Source organism: Triturus cristatus, chromosome 1_1 (genome assembly GCF_964204655.1).
Source record: "Triturus cristatus chromosome 1_1, aTriCri1.1, whole genome shotgun sequence".
Lineage (NCBI taxonomy): Eukaryota > Metazoa > Chordata > Amphibia > Caudata > Salamandridae > Triturus > Triturus cristatus.
The window spans coordinates 112,079,140-112,094,227 of record NC_140579.1 but is presented as its reverse complement, the minus strand read 5'-3'; the positions used below and the strand labels follow the sequence as shown (position 1 = coordinate 112,094,227).

At 49.3% G+C, this 15,088-nt stretch overlaps 1 protein-coding gene across 2 annotated transcripts in view; it reads left to right on the top strand.

Annotated features, from left to right (window-relative positions):
* The window catches only part of DHX16 (DEAH-box helicase 16), a 128,890-nt gene extending 127,122 nt beyond the window's left edge, over positions 1 to 1,768 (top strand). For both annotated transcript variants that reach the window (XM_085611390.1, XM_085611470.1), the window contains exon 21: positions 874 to 1,768. In XM_085611390.1, the coding sequence (XP_085467516.1) occupies positions 874 to 1,002 (129 nt within the window). In that variant the 3' untranslated portion in view covers positions 1,003 to 1,768. The remainder of the gene's footprint in view (positions 1 to 873) is intronic.
* Positions 1,769 to 15,088: the final 13,320 nt, after the last annotated feature.

Below are 15,088 nucleotides of genomic sequence, written 5' to 3'. Positions count from 1 at the left end.
GCTGGCGCATTATGTGCGCCAGTGCTATCGGTATTACAGAAGGGGACGCACAAGTGTCTGCGGCCCCTTCTGTGAGACCAAAGTGCCCAGAGTGCGCGCAAAGCGGGTGCAATCCCTGTTGCGCCCTCAGGACGTTCTGGTAATACGGCCCCAGGAGGTAAGACTTTGACAAAACATCAAATAATAACTAAGAGGTAGCTCTTCCTGGATTTGCGCTGGCTGATACTGAAATAAAAGAACTGCAGTGTGCCTGGGTGGTGCCTATATAGGCGCAGTGAAGAACGCCAAGTGGAGGCGAACAACGCCACATACTGTTCATTAAAGATTTCCAGATCCAGTCTGACACCTGGGAATAATTGTAAGGAAAGGAATCTGAGGCTAGATAATGTTATCATATATAGAAGGGCATGGGGAGCTTGCCTAAGGGTACAAAATGTTTGTGTAACCCAAGTGTTACAGTTGCTTGCTTGAGGGTGCAATGTATGTGCAATCCAAGATTTAGGGCTGGTGCGCTAAGGGCGCACTGTGTGCAAAACATAAGTGTGTGTGTGTGTCTGTCTGTCTGTCTGTCTGTCTGAAGGTTTAGGGCCCACTTGCCTAAGGGTGCAAGGTGTGATTGTGTAACCCATGGGCTATAGCTGCTTGCCCGAGGGTGCATGGTGTGTGTAATCCAAGGGTTAGGGCTGCTTCTCTGAAGGTGTATGGTCTGTGAAACGTAAGGGTTAGAGCTGTTTGTATGTGTAGTGTAACTAAATGGATAGCTGCAGCCTGAATCCTACCATTACAAATTGCTCTGATTTTGTTATCTAACCGACCCAAGAGGTACCTTCTTCCTCAGGTCTCATTTACCTTATCTGTTTTCTCCCCCTTTAGATTATTGAGATTGAGAGCAGCTGGCTGCTGGAGGTGGCCCCACACTACTACAAATCCAAAGAGCTGGAAGACACGTCCAGTAAGAAGATGCCCAAGAAAGTGGGCAAGGCACGTGAAGAGCTGGGCTGAAGTACTCTGCCCAAATGAAATTACCAACTTCACCTTTTAAAGAGAGAAGAGGACATAGAAAGACCCACCAAGGCAATTGAACCATCTGCACTGGACAAGTACTTCACCCTTGAGAGGAGTCAGGGATACCCCAGATGCCGAAGGACAACCATTCACCGCTGACCCAGTGGTCTTCCTGGGGTGGGGAGATAAACCTAGGCAGAGGGTGTACGACCCTCACCAAAAGAAAATGATCCACTTCACCTGGACAGTTTTTATACCCAGGAAATACTGAGGTCCAAACTGTTCCCCAATAAGAAGTGTGTCCCCTTCACTTGGGCAAAACTGAATGTGGGAGGTGACCTTGGAATACCTACCAGGTGGAATTCGCTGCAGCTGGGCACTAGAGAATCCCCTGTAGGTATTACACCTCCTCCAGCATTAGCTTGAGATCTACGTCATGGAAGAGTGTGGTTTGTCTGCACCCTTTTTGGACTGAGGAGACTTCGAAGTCGGGGTACTGGGGTTGTGGGTGTATTGTACACTACTGTGTAAACTGCCCTCGGCTAACATCTCTCTACAGATGAAGAGTAAAAGAAGTGGCTGAAAAGGTGTGCTCTCTTATGGACAATGGTATGTTTCTAAAGCCTAGCTACCTTGCACATGTAGGGAGAACAAGTGCAGTCAAGCTGACTGCAGTGATATCTGCACTTGTCTTCCATATGCAGTCTAACAACAACAGTGATTTTTTTATTTATTTAATGAATAAAAAAATTTAAAAAATCAAGAAGTGCTCCTTTGTTCTGCAATTAGTGAATTTACTACCATACCCAGGATTCCAGTGACTTCTGTTCAGGTGGACCTTTTTTGACCAATTTATCCTTTTTAAAGAAAGGATTACCTATAGTGTGAGAAATTGTTACATCTGAAAGAAACTATTAGTTATGGATTCCTCACCTTAGAATTACCCCCAGGCGTCAGACTGGATCGGGAGAATTTTTCTTCAGCAGTACCCCTGCGTGTCGGTAGGTGGCGTCGGTTGACTCCGCGTTCGTCGTTGGCATCGTGGTCACTGGAATGACGTCACGGTATATACTTATACGCTGCCCCTTCGTGCTGACGTCAGTGCTTTCTTTTTCCGTGCCAGCCAGCACAGATCTGGAGAGAGCGGTACCTCGAGTCACTTTTTGCGACATTTTGTCGACATCTTTTTTGAGTCGTTCGACTCCTGGTGCACACAGGAGTCGAACCAGCTTCAAAGCTTGCAACTCCTGACGCAAATTGTTGTCGGTTACGGACCCGCACCTCTTGTGCCTTTGATGTTAGGAGCACAACCACGACCCGAAGTCGTGCTCCGACTGCCAGGCCATGAACCCAAAGTCTTTGCGAGAGCAGTCTTATAAGCTTCTTGAGGCCCGGCAGTTAGCTCCATAGCACTCGAGGTCCCGATCGAGAGGGAGGTCCGGGACCGATTGCGGAGCCATCACCACCACTCATCGTCAAAGTCTTCGTCCTCAGGTAAGTCGAAGTACAAAAAGAAGGCAAAGAAGCATTGTCGCTCTTCGCGTTCACCCCCCTCCATCGGGCGACATGACGAGGGTTGCAGAAGGTAGTCGTCCGGCTCTGGCCGCGGAGCCTGTTGGGTCGACTCTGAGCCTCCCTCCCTTCCCGGGAGCCGGGGTGACCCCTGCCCAACTTTAGAGTTTTGTCCGAAGCCCTCCATTCGATTTTTGGGCTGCTCGACTCTGCCGGCGCGCCTTTGGGCCCCGCAAACTCGACTGGGGGCTCTAAGCCTTTGATGCCAGCAGCTTCGGCTCCGGCACCGCATGGCCCCCTGGGATCCAGGCCTGGATGGGTGCTGGTCGACCTTCGGTATGGAATCCATTGGCCACGGCTTCGCCCCCTCCAACACCAGTTTACCCTAGCCTCCCCCTCGATGTGACACGGAGCCAGACCTGCGCCAACTGCTACTTTTTTACCACTGTTCTCCCCTGGTGTTTCCTATTGCCCTTAGTGGCTACCAGAGGAGGGTGAGGTGGACTGGGAGGGGCCTGTGGACTCTCTGGCAGACCAGTTAGAAGAACTGGATTGGAGAGAGGAGTTGGGTGAGGCCAGTGGTCTGGACACCTCCCCAAACCTGGGCATGCTATCTACCCCTACCGTGGCTACGGAGGAGGGTGCATCACACGCAGTGGTGTTGCGTAGGGCGGCTGAAGCCTTAAACCTTGAGCTACCTACGTTCACACTCAGGACTAACCTCCTGACCGAGGTTCTTCAGCCGGCAGGGGCTTCTTCGGGGCCCATGCTGCCGTTCAATGAGGCCCTCACGGACATCCTTTTGGGCACTTTATCCAAGCCCAACACAGGGGCTCCTGTGGATAGTATGATTGCCCAATGCCACTTCCGAGTGACCCCATTTTCCTCTCCCAACACCCCGCCCCTAAGAGCTTGGTGGTCCAAGGCTCTACTTCCAAGGGTGCATTCCCTCCCGCACCACCTTATAGGGATTCCAAAAAGCTGGACCACCTTGGGAAGAAAATATTTGCTTCCTTCAGCTTAGGACTGAGGTCGGTGAACACGGCATGTCCCTTGGGCCGTGCTCTCTCATGCAGTTGCCGAAGGGAGCGACGCAGCCAAGTTCTCTATACGATGTGGGCTGGACACCGCTGACTCGCTGGGCAGGAAGATTTCAACGTCAGTAGCCCTACGACGCTACGTCTGGCTGAGGTCCACTGGTTTTTCGGGTGATGTCCAAGCTACACTTTTGGACATGCCCTTCGATGGCCGTCGCTTGTTTGCCGACAAAGCAGACAAGCGCTCGAGCGTTTTAATGACTCCAGGGCCATGGCCAGGTCCTTGGGCCTCACTTCCACCGCTCGCCCCGCGCAGTCTGCTTTTTGCCCCTTTCGTGGCTACTGAAGGGGTGCCCCGCCACGTTCCATCCCGAGCCACAGGCTTGTACAAGCTGTCCAGCCTCTGCGTGGATGGGGACATGGGACCCACCGTCATGGGTCTGGGGGCTGGCAGGCCAGTCCACCAGTGCCTCCTCTGCATTCCGACCTTTTATGGCCACCTTTCGCCAGTGAGCGGCAGGATTCACCTTCACCTCACCCACTGGCTCAACATCACGTTGGACAGGAGGGTTTTGCAGATAGTCCAAAGGGGCTACTTCCTCCCCTTCGAGACTGCCCCTCCATCCATGCCACCTCAATTGCATCACATGTCGGAGGATCACCTGACCCTTCTCCAACAGCAAGTTATGGCTCTCTTGGCTTAGAGAGCCATCGAGCGAGTTCCTGCCCCAGAAGTAGGTTGTGGTTGTTATTCCCACTACTTTCTGGTGCCCAAGAAGGACAAGGGCCTGCATCCTATCTTGGATCTCAGGAATGTCTACCGCTTCCTCTTGAAGGAGAAGTTCAAATGTTGACACTGGCTCAGGTCCTGTCTGCCCTGGACCATGGAGACTGGATGGTAGCGTTGGACTTGCAGGAAGCTTATGTTCGAGGCATATGAGCTGCAGATTACACACTTTTGCATAGATCGCCATCTGGTGTTGGGCCCGGATGTTTGCAGTTTGTTTTTCCTCTTGGAAAGTCTTTGGAAGTCACGAGGTCGGTGACTCCTCCTTTGGATCGTATTGCGCATGGGCTTTCGGCTCCATCCTCAGATTGTTTTTTTCCGCCATCGGGCTCGGATGTAATACTTCGCGCTCCGGTTCCGAACATTTCCAGTTCGCTCATCGCGGTATTGTTCAGATCCAGATCTCCCCAATCATCAATACATCTTCGATTCCAGTCGTCAACGGCGGCCTTCGGGCCTACCCAAGCTCCGGTCCCGGCTGATGGAAAGAACTCCTTTCAAGAAGTGCCCTCGATGTGGGTCCAAATTCCCCCACACCGATCTTCATGAGGTGTGCAACCTCTGCCTCTCCCCTGAACACGAGGCTCGAGACTGTCCGGCCTGCAAGTCTTTCAGATCCAAAAAGACTATTCGAGATCGAAGGGCCAGACGAAACATGGCGCACTCCTCGACCTCCGTTCCAGTCGACCTCTTTGGGGATGACGTCGAAGATCCGGGACAGCAGCACACCGAAGAGGACCTTGTCAGTGCTTCCGATGACTCAGATGTGGAGGACATCACCCCGGCGCAGAGGGTCGTGAGTACTATACCCCCTCCCGCGCCGACGCCCAAAAAGGCTTCTGTCACGCCTTCGCCTCCGGGCCTAGGCAAGACCAAAGACACTGCTGCACATACCCCACCTTTGGGCCCGGTGAAGAAGCCACATAAGCCTTCCGGCGGCTCGGCCTCGAGCCAGCCCTCCAGCGGTGCAGAGAAACACACTTCGGCACCGAAAAAGAGATCGGCCTCTACCTCGACACCGAGCCCCGCACCAAAGTCCTCTGTGTCGAAACTCAGCCTTTCGGTACTGACCAAACCCCATAAGGCCCTCGGCACCGACACTTCTACGCCGAAGCCCACCTCGGCGCCGACCAAGAAAGTGGAGGTTCCCAAGCCCAGTGTTAAGCACGGCACGGACAAGCCTAAAAAGTAATCGGCCCCGAAACCTTCGGCGCCGACGGAACAAACATTGTCACAGGAACTGTTTACACCGGATCCCTTGCAAAAGACTCTTACCAAGGATCCAAAAACTGGACATTTGGCACTCTTTTCTAAAAAGAGACATTTGGACAAACCGGCTCCGCCTCCACCTCCAAAGAGGAAGGACTCTGCTACCTCCCCTTTCAGAATCCCTTCCCCACCTCCTCCACCCTCTGCCTTCTCCACCCCCACCTCTACCTCCCCTTTCAGAATCCCTTCCCCACCTCCTCCACCCTCCGCCTTCTCCACCCCCACCTCATCGCTCCCCGACCCCGTCTCCAGACGATGATGATCAGGGGGACCGATATTACGATCCAGGGGATGTGCCCCAAGACCCCACCCCTACAGGATCCCCAGACCCATGGGACAACTACAATTATCCAGACATTCCAGACGTCCCACAAGATGACCTTTACCCTTCCAGGCCATCTCCACCGGAAGACTCATTAGGTTTCCACCACCTACTTCAGAGGGCGGCACATTATCACGGGGTAGAGCTACACACTGACCCAGTAGAGGAGGATTTCCTCCTCGACACCTTTGATACCGCACATAGGTCTACCTCCATACTACCTATGCTCAAGGGGGTGATAAAACATGCGCCAGAGGTTTTTAAGGACCCAGTCAGGGCTAGGGTCATTAACCCACGCATAGAGAAAGTACAAAGCTGCCCCCACAGATCCTGCCTATATCAAAGGGCCAGCGCCACTGGATTCCCTAGTGGTTTCCACTGCACGGAAGAGGTCAAACTCCCAGGCGTCAGGCGAAGCACCACCACCTGACAAAGAGTCAAAGCTACAGGACGCGTCAGGAAAGTGCACTGCGTCACAGGCAGCCAATATATGGCGTATCGCCAACACTCAAGCGCTATTGGCCAGATACGATAGAGCGCATTATGATGAATTAGAAACCATAATGCACCACCTCCCAGAAAGATACAAAAATAGGGCCAATGAATTAATTCAAGAGGGTAAGACTATAACTAACACCTCCATACGCTGTGCCTTAGACGCAGCAGACACAGCCTCCAGGGCCATTAACACTAGCGTCCTCCTCCGTCGCCATGCTTGGCTAAGAGTATCAGGCTTCAAACCTGAGGTACAGGCCTCCATCCTAAATCATCCCTTTGACCAAGAACACCTATTCGGCCCAAAGGTGGATGAGGCCCTCGAGAAAATGAAGAAGGACACGGATACGGCGAAATCTATGGGAGCCCTGCAGTCACACCCTCCTAGGCGCTCCTTTCGCCGCTCTTCCTTTCGGGGTACTGCTAAAGGCTACTCCTCAGATAGCGCGTCCACTTCCTACAAATCCCCTGCTCAGTCCACCTTCACAAGGGGTTATCAAAGAGGCGGCTATAGGGGCAATAACAATAAAGGCAGAGGCAAAATAAATACCGCCCGCTCTGCCTCACCGCCTACATAATGCATTTTCATAGTGCCTCACGCAAGACTCCAGATGCGTCCACTCCAAGAGTGCTTAGCGCGCCAATGGAACCAGGCCCAGGGGCAACTGACAGATCTGGTGTTGGTGGACGGTCGCACGCATCGCTCTCTGCAGTGGTGGAACACCACAAATCTTTCCAGAGGTCGACAGTTCCTGGACCTGGTTCCACAAATAATACTAACAGACGCATCGCTCTCCGACTGGGGAGCTCATCTATTACACCTCACAGTGAAGGGCACATGGACGCCGCAACAAAAGTTACTCCATATCAACCATCTGGAGTTACTGGCAATCTTTCTAGCCCTAAAATCCTTTCAAACACAGATTTTAGGCAAGGCAGTCCTCTTTCGCACAGACAACATGACAGCCATGTACTACATTCAAAAACAAGGCGGCACACACTCTCCACAGCTCTCTCAACTAGCACAGAGCTTATGGAGATGGGCAATTCCACACAAAATCTTTCTCCTAGCCCAACCTGTCCCAGGAGTCCAAAACACCATGGCAGATCTGCTCAGCAGACAGACGCAGCAGATCCACGAGTGGGAACTTCACCCGCAGGTCCTTCACCCGTTCTTTCAGATGTGGGGGCATCCACACATAGACCTCTTCGCCACCCACGAAAACAAAAAATGCCCAAGCTTCGCCACCAGATACCCACACCCATTGTCCAAAGGCAATGCGATATGGATGAACTGGTCAGGCAAATTTGCGTACGCCTTTCCACCTTTCTCACTAATTCCATTAGTGGTGCAAAAGCTACAGCAGCATTCCCTCATGCTGATCCTAGTAGCTCCAACATGGGCTAGACAACCGTGGTACACCATGCTGCTGGAACTCTCGGTAGTACCACACCAAAAGCTACACCTCTCACCATGCCTCCTAACCCAGAACCATGGAGAGATCACACACCCGGACCCAGCTTAGCTCAACCTTGCGATCTGGCTCCTGAGATCCTAGAATTCGGATACCTTAACCTTCCTCCTGACTGTATGAACGTCATCAGAGAAGCTAGACGCCCTACCACTAGAGCCTGCTATGCTGCCAAGTGGAAAAGATTTGTTGTTTATTGCCATAACAACACAATCAATCCTCTAGACGCATCTATACAGCACATCATATGCTACTTTCTCCATCTACAAAGGTGCAACCTAGCATATACATCCATTCGGCTACACCTCGCAGCAATTGCCTCTTACCTACAAAACAGACAGCACCTATCACTTTTCAGAGTGCCTGCCATTAAAGCCTTCATGGAAGGCCTGAAACTAATTATTCCCCCCAGAGTACCACCCTCACCTGTGTGGAACTTAAATATAGTTCTCACAAGGCTAATGGGACCGCCCTTCGAACCTTTGCATAAATGCGAACTGCAATTTCTCACATGGAAAACAGCTTTTCTTGTAGCCATCACTTCCCTTAGAAGGGTCAGTGAGATACAAGTACTTACTATACAAGAACCTTTTCTCCAAATGCACCAGAACAAGGTTGTTCTCCACACCAACCCAAAATTCCTACCCAAAGTCATTTCCCCCTTTCATCTAAACCAATCGGTAGAATTACCGGTATTTTTCTCACAACCTCAAACTGTTGCAGAAAGGGCTCTGCACACGTTTGATGTTAAACGGGCATTACTATACTATATCCAGAGAACACAACCTTTCAGAAAGACCATACAACTATTTGTCTCTTTCTCTCCACCCCACAAAGGCAACCCCAGCTCAAAATCAGGGATAGCTAGGTGGATTGTAAAATGCATACAGATTTGCTATCACAAAGCAAAACGAATGCTATCTGTTCCCCCCTAAAGCCCACTCTATACGAAAGATACGGGCTTCTATGGCTTTTCTAGGGAACATCCCATTAGATGATATCTGCAAAGCAGCTACATGGTCAACACCGCACACTTTCACTAAACATTACTGTGTAGATGTGCAAACCAAGCAACAAGATAGTGTGGGCCAGGCTGTACTAAAAACACTATTTCAAACCACTGCAACAGATACTGGTGGTCGCCGCTAAGGTTGGGAACTGCTATATAGTCTATGCAAAAGTGTGTAATCTGCAGCTCATATGCCTCGAACGGAATATGCTACTTACCAGTATGCATCTGTTCTTGGCATATAGAGCTGCAGATCTACACACGCCCACCCGGCTACCTGTATCTGTTCCAGTCTATCTTATTTAGATACAACACACATGGGTTTCTTCACTGTTATTACTACACTCCATCTTTCCCTGTTGGCGAAAAACAATCTGAGGATGGAGCCGAAGCCCATGCGCAATACGATCCAAGGAGGAGTCACTGACCTTGTGACTTCCAAAGACTTTCCAAGAGGAAAAACAAACTGCAAACATCCGGGCCCAACACCAGATGGCGATCTATGCAAAAGTGTGTAGATCTGCAGCTCTATATGCCAAGAACAGATGCATACTGGTAAGTAGCATATTCCTTTCACATCCCCGTCCTGCCGGCCCTTCGGCGATACCTACGGTTCACGGTAGGCCACAAGCACTTTCAGCTTACCATGCTCCTCTTTGGCCTTACCAGTGCCCCTCAGGTGTTCACGAAGGTGATGTCGTTGGTCGCAGCTCATCTGCGCCGATCAGGGGTTCCAGTCTTCCCCTATTCGACGACTGGCTGTTGAAGGCGGGTTCACCCCAGGCTGTCGTCTCCCACCTTCAGACTATAGCCGACCTCCTGCATTCGCTGGGGTTCACCATCAATGCGCCGAAGTCACACCTGATTCCCTCTCTGCAGCTCCTTTTCATCAGAGCGGTTCTGAACTCAGTGCAGTTTCGGGCTTATCCTCCCGAGCAGCGAGTCTGGGATATGGTTGTGATCTTTCAGCCTCTATCCCGGGTTTCGGTCAGAATGACCCTGAGACTACCGGGCCTCATGGCCTCCTGCTGGTGGACTATGCCAGGTTGCATATGCGGGCTCTGCAGTGGGACCTGAAGATCCAGTGGGCACACAGCATCAGGGGAATCTTTCAGATTGTATCCAGATCTCGGAGGGCACTGCACATCAATTGCAGTGGTAGCTCACAAAAACCAGGATTGGGTCAGCGTAGGTCCCTTTCCCTTCCCCAGCCAGAGTTCAAAGTGGTGACAGATGCATCACTTCTGGTGTGGGGCGGCCACATGGCAGAGGCGGAGATCAGAGGCCTGTGGGCTACACATCAACCTTCTGGAGCTTCGGGCGATATGTCTTACACTGAAGGCATTCCTTCCTTCTATCAAAGGGAGAGTAGTGCAGGTGTTGGCGGACAACACCACCGCCATGTGGTACTGCAACAAACAGGGCGGGGTGGGGTCGTGGTGGTTCAGCACCTGGCAGGTGCTCTGAACGCCAGGGCGGACGAACTCAGCCGATGATGCATAATGATTCATGAATGTAGTCTTCCCTCTGAGGTGGTGCAAGGTCTCTTTCAGCAGTGGGGAGAGCCTTGGTTAAATGTATTCTCCACCGAAGAGAACGTGCAATGTCTGCAGTTTTGCGTGTTGGAATTTTCAAGGCGGCAGTCGCTCGGCGACACTTTTTGTCGCAAGTGGAGTTGCAGTCTTCTATACGCCTTTCCGCCTATAGCACTTCTACCCAGAATTCTGAAGAAGATCACATGCGACCGGGCCCAAGTCATTCTTGTGGCCCTGGACTGGGCTCAAAGAGTCTGGTATCCTGGGCTCTTATACATGGCCATTGATCCCCCGAACAGACTGCTCCTTCGGGAGGATCTTCTGTCGCAGCAGCAGAGGACAGTCCTCCACCGAACCTGTCCAGCCTCCACCTCGTGTGGAGATTGAGCGGCGACAGTTGACCGCTTTTGACCTTCCTCCCGAAGTCTGTAATGTTATCTTGTCAGCCAGGCGTCCCTCCACCAAAACGGTATATGCCTGTAGACGGAACAAGTTTGTTTCATGGTGCGCAGCAAAGGCTGTTGATCTCCTTTCTGCCCCCCTTTTCAGAGGTTCTCCTTTTACTCTTCTCTTTGGCCCAGCAGGCTCTGCTCTAGGCTCTCTAAAAGGCTATCTTTTGGCCTTCCTACGGCTTCCTGACCAGCCTTCTCTTTTCAAGTCCCCTATTGTAAATCGCATCCTTAAGGGCATTACTCGCTTGTTTCCTCCTTTCGTAATGCCCCTGTGGGACTTGAACATACTTCTGACCTATCTTATGTACGCCCCTTTCGAGCCGCTACAAATCTGTCCCCTCAGACTTCTGACACTTAAAACTACCTTTTTGGTTGCCATCACACCTTTTTCCCACCCCCGCATCCTTCTAAAGAGGAAGAGAGGCTCCACCGTCTGAATCCAAAACGTGTGCATTCATTTTATTTGCATCGCACAAAGCAGTTCCGGGTGGATGACCATCTCTTTGTTAGCTATGTAGGTGCCAAAAAAGGTCTGGCCGTGCAAAAACGAACCATCTCCCGTGGCCCATTCCACCCATCACCCATTCCACCAGGGCGACGGTAGCCACTACTGCTTTGGGACGTGGAGTCCCCCTTCATGAAATCTGCCAGGCAGCTATGTGGGCTTCTTTGCACATGTTTACTAAAGATTACTGCCTGGACAACCAGTGACGGCTTCTTTGGCTATTTAGTTCTCCAGGACTTTCTGGTGTGAACTTAGTTCGCAGACCCGCCTCCGGGGTTGGTATTGCTGGGGTATCTATTCTAAGGTGAGGATCAAGAACTAATAGTCTCTTTCAGATAAACAAGTTACTTACCTTCGGTAACGATATATCTGTAAGAGACATATTAGTTATGGATTCCTCACCGCCCCACCACTCCTCCCCGTTCTGCGAACTGACTTCTAGGGTAAGGGACTTCTCTTCAGGGCCCTAGTTTTATGCACCAGTGGTCAGTGTCTTGCATGACCCTGCACTTCTGGCGTGGAATGTCGTGTAAAGAACTGACGTCCGCGTGCAGTGAATACCGCAACGTCATTCTATTGACCACGACGCCAACGACGAACACGGAATGGACCGACGCGAAGGGGTACTGCTGAAGAAAAATTCTCTGGATCCAGCCTGACGCCTGGGGGTAATTATAAGGTGAGGAATACATAACTAATATACGTCTCTTACAGATATATCGTTCTTGAAGGTAAGTAACTTGTTTGTCAGATCACTATCATTTATTGGGTGGAACTTTTTTGTATAATTTGTCAGTTACGGTTACTTATGCGCAGTTCTAGCCCTGCATCCCAGGAATCTTCACTTAAGTCTTAAATGCTTGAATACTTTCACGCTGCAAGTGCGGACCCCAAAGCATTTTTCCATGAATATAGACGCGTGTGCTAATGTCCGCATGATGAGCAGCACCTCTCTATTTACGGCCCATTCAAAGATAAAAAAAAAATCCCTGAACATAGTTTCTGTGATTGCAGATAACACATTTCAAGTCTGTATTTCCACATCGTAGTTGCACAAGGGGCTGAAGGGGTATAATGGGAAGGAAAAGAATGCAGCCTAGACTGAAAAAAAAGTATCCTGTCCCTTTAAGATTCAGGGAGATTTCCCTACCCGTGATGCATTGTACCAGTAGTGCCTCTCAAAGTCCGCTCTTCTTTTGCTGAAAAAAATGTGCTCCAAGTAGTTTCCAGTATCCTAAGCTGTTAGCGGATGGTTTACGACTTCAATGACGCTACAGTCTAGGACTACAAGCAACATTTCTTATGTTTTGTAGGATCTTCATTGATACTCATACAGTTGCATTGAATAGCAAGCTACCTGAAAGAATACCCATAGGTGTATTGGTACGTATTATTTGATTCGGTTTGGAAGTGTTTCTTGACCCACGTTAACATCAGATTGACTGTCTGAGTCTAGGCAGTAATGTTTAATAAATGTATGTATTGATTCCCAAGTTGCTACTTTGCAGATGTACGTGATTGGAACGATCCTGAACTATTCTGTTTGGTCTAGTAAAGTGTGCTTTGGGTATGTCTGCCACTTGATAGGATGTGACGGTGTAAGCCACTATCCATTAAGCATTAGAATTTTGGAATGTTGAGAGCTCCTGTGAAGACAGTGCAAATAAAATAAATAAAGTAATAAGCTTGATCTCAAATAATGGTCCGCGATGAGAAGGTCAAGCATCAAAAAGAGTACTTAGTAGGGGTCCCGTTCAAAAAGCATAAGGATGTTGTCTTGGGGTAAAAACTTGGCCATCAGAAAAGATTTTGCTTCTTTTTTGTTGGAGGCGGGAGATGAGATTAGACTAACATCTGGTACACTAGCGAAGAGGTCTAAAGAAGATGTCATCCAGGACCTACTCGTGGTTCTACTCGTAATAACAGCAGAGAAAATCCCTGGCATGTGAACTGCTATTTAATGATTGATGTCTAGCCAGAGCGCACTGCACAGTTGACTGAGCTTCTGTGGACACTGGTCTTGCCTCCTCGTTTGTTGATCAAGCGTGCATCTGTCTGAATTATGATAGTAGTACTTTTTTGCAGACATGGAAGGAATGCTATGAGGGCTGGAAGTACTGCTGTCCGCTTGAGGTGGTTTATGTGATATGTTCTCTCCTTTTCCATCCACTGTCCAAGACCTAGTAGATGATTGAAGTGAGCTCCTCAACCTCTCAGAGATGCATCTGTTACGGTTGTTTATAATGGAGCTTCTCTCTGTAAGTGAACTCCTTGCAGAAGTTATGACGCTTGCAACACCTTGGAGTTTGCTTCAATGCACTCATTCATTCAGATCCCCTTGAATGGGTCTTATTTGCAGGTTTGCATGTGGGATGATAAAATTACAAAATCCTATAGAACCTAGGAATGGTGAGATCTGCCTGGCTGTTGGATTTGAGCTTCTAAACAGAAGACGGCACCGTCTAGATGACAGTCCCCCGAAGGAAACACTTTTCCTTTTATGGTGTCTATACGTTGCTTAAAGATAGGTCAGCATTTGTTCTGGATAGAGTTGATTTCTGGAGATTAATCCATAGCCCCAGTTTGTACAACAGTTTGGATGTTTCAAGGAGGCCTTGTTTCGATGAATGCTGGCATGTCACCCAGGTAATACATGTAAATTCCTGTTTTCTTAGATGGGCTGCTACCCCTACTAAGCATTTTGAAAAGATCCACAAGAGTGATTTCAGATCAAATAGCAGGACTGTATATTGGTAGTGATATTCCCCTGCCGAGAAGAACTGCCTGTGTCAGGAAGCTACTAGTATATGAAATAGACATCTATAACACATACCCAATAGTTTTGTCATTGATTAAAGTGATTTGTTGTAGAGCGAGCCTTTGAATATTATCTTTTTGATTAATGTATTTGTTGATTGTAGATCTGATATCAGTCTGAACTCTCCCGTAGCACGTTTTTTTTCGCTTTAGAGAATACCAGAGGTAGATTCTTTGGCCTTTTTGTTTGTGTGGTACTAGCCCGATTGCTCTTTCTGAAAGTAGGACAGGTGTTTCCTCACAATTAAAAGTTAATGGTTTTGGGGGAACTCGTGGCCGAATGTCCCTTGAAACTATCCATGAGGTACTGCATTTAGCAGTCATTTATCTATTGTGATTATATACCACTCAACCAGGTGCAACAACAACAGTTTAGAAAGCATAGTAGAAGTATCTACCACTTGCAATAGCACTTGTTTCCATCATCCTCTCGGTCGGTGGCCAATTGGCGCCATATAAGTTCCCTCAGGCATGTGGACGTCAGTTTCTTCTGTGAAACCGTCCATGCCAGAATGTGGAACCACTACGGAAACTGGTTGACGAAACAGTGTGCCAAAAAGGTCAAAAATCTTTGAAACATTAATAAAGAAGAAACATCAAATGGGATGTGAATACCAGACATGGATTTTTTTAAAGAATACCCGCAAAAGAATCAATAAAGCAGAGTTAAATTGAATCCTGCATCCTTGTGAATAATCACCATAGAAGGGAAGAAAACGTTATACTCTATAGAGCATTCATCAAAAATCTTTGAAACCCTGTGCCTTGGTAAATAACCCCCCCCCCCCCCCTGTAAGGGAAGAAAACCTTACACTCAATAGCCCATTTATTAGTGGCAATGAGTGGCATGATAATAGGGAAAACAAACTAT